This window comes from Aplysia californica, unplaced genomic scaffold, assembly GCF_000002075.1.
Source record: "Aplysia californica isolate F4 #8 unplaced genomic scaffold, AplCal3.0 scaffold00351, whole genome shotgun sequence".
In the NCBI taxonomy this organism is placed as follows: domain Eukaryota; kingdom Metazoa; phylum Mollusca; class Gastropoda; order Aplysiida; family Aplysiidae; genus Aplysia; species Aplysia californica.
This window is the reverse complement of record NW_004797621.1, coordinates 687,299-693,542: the sequence shown is the minus strand read 5'-3', so window position 1 is coordinate 693,542 and position 6,244 is coordinate 687,299. Positions and strand designations below refer to the sequence as shown.

Here is a 6,244-nt window from a genome sequence, read left to right as displayed (position 1 = left end):
CCTTTCATAAAAGTAATAAAAACTGCTTTAACATACAAAAAGTCCTTTAGTAAAACGTGAAAGGACCACCCGGAGAGACAATTACATAATTTATTACCAGAAAAAAGGAATCAGTATCATAAATATCAACTTTAGTAACGATGATTTTCATGACTCTCATCATGCGCAATGCCTGTCCTTGTCCTCATTTTGCACCTGTTAATGCTTATTACTCCCTTCTTCAAAGGTATGGCTTACTGACAGACAACAAGCTCTCACTTTACATTTTTCATACCACCCCCTGAATCATTCTCTCAGACGATGCACTAGATCTAGATCTGGAATGAATCAACTCCATATCCCTGCAATGACAGGGCTTCGACTTTCTTTGCGGACTAGAACTTGTAGAAATCAGCGGGTTTTTTTCTAACCTAAAACGCCCTTTTTTGGGTTATTGCAAGACATGGCTGATGCAGCAACGGTGCTCAACTGACTTGTTAAAATTTGTACGTAAATATATAGACACTGCATTGTGAGCGAATGATCAAACATAAGCTCTTTCAGATTTGGTGCAGATTTGTGGATAAATGGGAAAGTTATTAATTGTGTTCTTGTGGTCATCGAGTTTGGGACAGTAGGTAAATTCATTGTCCGGGACTTCACAGTGACGTTAAAGATTGTTCCAGAAGGGAACAGGATAGAGAATGCCCACGTCCCTCGTGACTCATTGGAGCAGAGGAAGATAGGACTAATGCCAACATTACTTAAACGCAACACCACATAATCACTCATCACTAGCATTATTTCTAAAATCATCTTTGCTCTCAGATCATTAACTTACATCTATAATCCTTGAATCTCTATTTGTAACAGTTACATAATATGGCATACTACGTATGCATGTACTACTTTTTTGGATTCTATCATACGCACTGTTTTCTACTAATCAGATGACATCAATCTTTTATAAATGGGATAAGATTGGGATAACAAAAAGGTAAATTCATTGTCGATGCTAATTCAGAAATAAAGTTTGGGACACAAAGGACAGTAACTAATCTCTTCCACCATCAGCGCGAAATCAGAAATTGAACAGAGACAGGAAGTTTTCCCCCTATATGTTTCTCTTTCTTTTGTGGGAGAGGAAAGGGGGGGGGGCGTGTGTTATTAAATATAAGCCATTTCAGTCTAAGTCGATTATATTACGTCAGCAGTACCGTCAAGGGCGGGAATAAGCCGGTCTGTCCAAGTCAAGGGACAAAATGAATCAATTTCAAAAACATTGTGAACATTAGCAGGATAAAACTGAGTGAAACCGGTTGAAAGATCAAACTTTCAAAAATGTTAGTAAAAATGACGCTATAGAATTTCAGGTCACATAAGGGCATTTCATGAGATAAAGTAATATTACTGCTTCCATCCGGACCGGAAGCTATTCATTTTAATTTTCAAGACGGACACTGATATTATTTTGTTTTTATTGTTATGTTATCAACACACCGCTAGGCACACTCATTATTAAAGGGTGCTCTCGTGGTCTAGGGTTAAAGTGTTCGCCTCTCACTCAACAGGTCGTTGGTTCGAATTCTTATAGCGACAAAAAATTCACTTCTTTAAAATTTTAATTTTCTCCTTTCACATCCTTTCCTTCTCTATAACAATGTTCTGTCGCCTGCTTTCGTCTCCACTTTCTGCCCCCACCCTCTCACCTCATTTGCCCCCTTGTCTGAGCTCCTGATTCTTTCTGAAGTCTTTCTATTGCTACTCCTTGGCTCCTTCTTACTGCTGTCACACCCTTGATCTTTTGGTAGGAAAGAATTACACCTAGCCTTCTCGGATAAGGGCGAAATATCTCGGAGGTCCCGTCTGCAGGTTGCGCAAGTTAAAGTTCCCTTGTTGGTCCAGAATCGATAAGAGTTGACTTCCACCGCCATCCGAGCAAAATTCAAAATTCCCTACCAACTGAAAATGTTTAATGTGTCCCACGTGCTCATATTATTATGACATATGCTGCTGTGAGCGCCGTAAAACACTTGGTTTCACCATGTCTGGTCATGGGGTAGAGGGGTGGCTCCCTCCCTGATATTTCTTTTTTTACTTTTCATTTCTTTTCTTTTCTGGCTCTGTTGTGTGATAGCTGGAATCAGATGAGACCCTAATTACACCGTTGTTCTCCCCCCCCCTCCACCCGCCCCCACCCACCCCGACCCCCAAGGATCTCTCTAGACTACGGACGTAGCTTCCACATCACTCATTGCATTCTTGACATCATCATTCGCAGTGCTTTCTGGACTCTTGTCGAGAACGGCTTCACCAGTAGGCGTTGTCTCATTGGTAGGCGTTGTCTCAATAGGAGTCGTCTGTTTAGTAGTCGTTGTCTCATTGGTAGGCGTTGTCTCAATAGGAGTCGTCTGTTCGGTAGGCGTTGTCTCATTAGGACGAGATGTCTGTTCGTTTTTTTCTGTCGCTGTCTTCTCAATTTCAGCCATGTTGTTTTGTTGTGTCTCATAGTTGGAGTTGGAGTCGTTTTCCGTCCCTTTCTGGGATGCTTGTCGGAGCAGGAAAGTGGACACTTTGTTATCTAAGCTGCAGAAAAGAGATTGCAAAAACCCTTAATATGTGTGTATTCTATCACTTATAATTTATAATCGATAATGAACGAAGAGATTGACTAGCTATAGACTTTCCACTTTAAGGAATGAACACCTCCGGATCTGGGCTAAAAACGCAACAAAAGAAAAGAAAAAAAGGGACTGTAAGCTTTAACTTTAAGACATCAACACAACAACTCAGAAGCACTGTGTTTGGCCTCTTTCTATTCTGTAATGGCTGAGATCTTTTCTTTAACAAGAGTGCTTTTCAAACTGAGAAGCAAGTTTTGAAGTTCCCTTTCTTCAAACTCTCAGAACGCTGCCATTTCCTGCTGTGGCAGACAAAACATACGTATAATTATAGTCTTCACAAAAAGTTAAGGACCACTTGCAAAAGTGCACGAATGAATAATAAAAACCAGGAAATCAAATTATTTATTCTTTAACATACATTTAATTCGTCAATCCATAAGTGCAAAAAAGAAATGTCATCACAATCGAGACCAAAATGCATGATTCCCAGCGTTCAAAAGGTACCCACCCTCAAAATCGAAAATCACAAAAAAAAGGCGTGGGGAATGTTGTTCCATTTTTGTTACAACCATCCAAGTAACTGCTGGTGGGCAAAGGGGGGTTCTCCCGAACTATCCGATCAAGCTCAGCCTACAACTGTTCAATAGGATTGAGGTCTGGACTGTTGGCTGGCCAAACCATGCGGGTAATCCCCGCCTGCAGAACAAAGGCGTTGACGCCCTGGACCTGTGCGGTGCGGCGTTGTCGTCCTGAAGGACAACAGCTGGCCCAATCTGCTTCAGCACCGTGACGACGAGAGATCGAAAGATCTCCGGCAGATATCGCTGCCCTGCCAGGATGCCTTGACTGCCTTGCCGTGAATGGTGGGCACATGCGCTTCTGACAATTCCAATGACATTCACGAACTTGATACAGTCGTTTTCTTTGATATTTCTGGGACTTTTTGAGACCCTTTCTTTTGCGATTTTCGATTTTGAAGGTGGGTCCCTTTTGAGCGCTGGGAATTACCAATTTCGGCCTCGATTGGGATGAATTTTGTTGTTGTTGTTTTTTTTGCACTTATGGATTGATGAATTAAATGTGTGTCAGAGAAGGCATAATCTGAATTCCTGGTTTTTATTTTGAGTGCACTTTCGTAAGTGGTCCTTAACTTTTTGTGAAGACTGTATTTAAATAGCGTTGTCATGGTGTGTACGTATAAACCAGCTGTTGCCCTAGTTGATAAAATCCCAATGGACCCGGATTTGACTCCATAAAAGGTTTTCTTCAACTTGGTTTATTGGAAGACTTTTCACACCTCTCCCGCTTCTTATCTCTGCCCTGTTGGAGATGGACAGTCAACAAGAGGCCGTGTCTCTTATTAAACAATGCACAGTGTTGGAAGAGGCGTTTTCACTCTGGCCATACAAACACTTTTCTTACCACCATCTGTGGTGCGGTGATTAGGCGCTTCGCCGTCGTACGCAGAAAACTTGACTTGGATTCCCGTGTGGAGAGAAATTTTGTCTCGAGTTGTTCCTGACTGGCAGGGTCTAAGCCGCCCCCTGAATGACCCAATTTGTGCATTTGAGGGGAGTAAATACTTCAATATTTAAATAAGCAAACTTGTTTTCAGAGAAAAGAAAAAAATAATTAAAGGAAGAAGCTGCGGCGTTCACCACTGTACAATTCTTCAGTTGCCTTTTATAAATGAACGGAAAATGTACACGAGGTCTACTTACTCGCTGGAAGGTCGGTCCTCTCCTTTGTCTTTTTCGTCCACTACCTCGATGGCACATGGTGTGGCAGTGCCTTTTTCTGGGGCGGTCAAGAGAATGCCTGGATCTGAGGCTAGGTCAGAGTGACCAGTCAGACTCGTGAACATTCCGGGGATCTCGGGGCTTTGTTTCTGTGGTTTGTCAGAAGGAGAAGAAGAACATCGACTTACACTAAAAGTTTGATTTATATATATATATATATATATATATATATATATATATATATATTTATATATATATACTTAATAATGCAAACACATACACATAAACATAATCGTTCAGTTTCTAAATCTGTGATACAGGTTGCATGTGGTCAAGAAACATTTTGAAGAAAAAAACATAATGTAGGCACTATTGCTAAAAGAATGAAACAGTTTCTTCTCACGCCTGTAAAATTTGCTTTTTGGGCTAAATAGATTTGAATAGATTGCTGGCGAAAAAAATATGAACAATAGGCATTGGTACAGTACTCTGGTCTCTCTTCTGTGAGTTTAAAAGTGAGGTTTACTTTTACAAAAAGCATCTTACACATATTTCTTGGTCAAAATACCTTTAATTTTAACTACATTATTCAACGAGCGGACAAAATACCTTCCATTTGACATCAAACTCTTAAATATTTTGTAAACATTGGTTCATACTATAGGGTTACTAATAGATTTTTTATAAGAGCTGCTGTCGTAGACATTAGTCGGTATCATCAGTTTTGGTACGGGCAATTTGCTCATGCTAATAGCTTAAAATGTTTTAGAGGATGGAATATTAATAATAATATTGTAAAAATACACCTACGTAATAAATTATAACCCACGCCACTTTGACGACAGACTAAGGATAACATCTTATCCACTTGAAGATTAGGCTTTCATGTGTGCGGCCTGCTTTACTTACACGTCTGTTTTTCTTGTCCATTTTCATCCTTCTGGACATGATTCTGGGCACGAAGATGATCATGAGAATAGCATAGAGCAAAAGGAAGGCTATGGCCAAGCTGATGGAGAAAGCCAATACGCCGTGGCGGCCGAAGTCAGTGGTCGGACCTTCCGGACTGGGGCAGTCGGTGTGGTCGCCATGAGACTGACCAGTCTTCGAATCACTCGTGCTGGTGTCTGTGACTTTGTTTCCGTTGTTGTTGCTGTTGTTGTTGTTGTTGTTGCTGTTGTTATTATTGTTGTTGTTGTCGTTGTTGTTGTTGTTGTTGTTATTGCCACTGCTGCTGCTGCCAATGTTGTTGTTGCTACCATAGGCTTTCACAGTTGTTGACCTCCACACCGACTCTGCTTTTGCTGTTGATGTTCGTTGCGTTGGTACCACTTTTGGCGTCATCGATACTGTTGTCTTCGTAATCGTTGTCGTCATCGTCTCGGAAGGTTTTGTTGTAGATCGTGATAAGGTCGTCGTCTGTGGCATGGGCGGGTATGTCTGCGTTCCTCTGTCTGTGAGCCAACCTGGCCCTGCTGTGGATATCGACGACGTCCATGACGTCATCCTTGGCCTGGCTGACGTCGTCGTCGTCGTCGTCCTGTATGACGTCATCGGTCTTCCAGTTGACGTCACCCTTTTTCTGGACGGTGTGATTGTAAGCGGAGAGGTATTCGGGTATCTCCTGCTTGTGTCTTGAGTACCAGTAGATGTACCAGGCCGCTCAGACGCTCCAGATGATGCTGCTGCTGTTCTTGCTGTTGCTGCTGTTGCTGCTGTTGTTGGTTCCATTGCTACTTGTCTTTTGTGGATGTGGGCATGAGTACGTGCGGACCTGACGGGGCGATACCTGAACCAAAATTCAGGGTGGGGTCGGAGGTCACCACGTCTAGGACCGGTGTTCGTAAGGAGGGAGTTATCTTCGGAATTGTCGCTGTCTTCTCCTCCTGTTGTGAGTGAGTA

The 6,244-nt window shown here is 42.0% G+C and overlaps 1 protein-coding gene across 1 annotated transcript in view; it reads right to left on the bottom strand.

The window, feature by feature from the left end:
• Window positions 1-2,068: 2,068 nt before the first annotated feature.
• The window catches only part of LOC101855120 (myb-like protein J), a gene marked incomplete in the record, with an annotated part of 14,921 nt that continues 10,745 nt past the window's right edge, over window positions 2,069-6,244 (bottom strand). Inside the window, 3 exon segments of the mRNA XM_005102951.3 lie at window positions 2,069-2,565; window positions 4,325-4,491; window positions 5,252-6,229. Coding sequence (XP_005103008.2) covers window positions 2,202-2,565; window positions 4,325-4,491; window positions 5,252-6,229 — 1,509 coding nt within the window.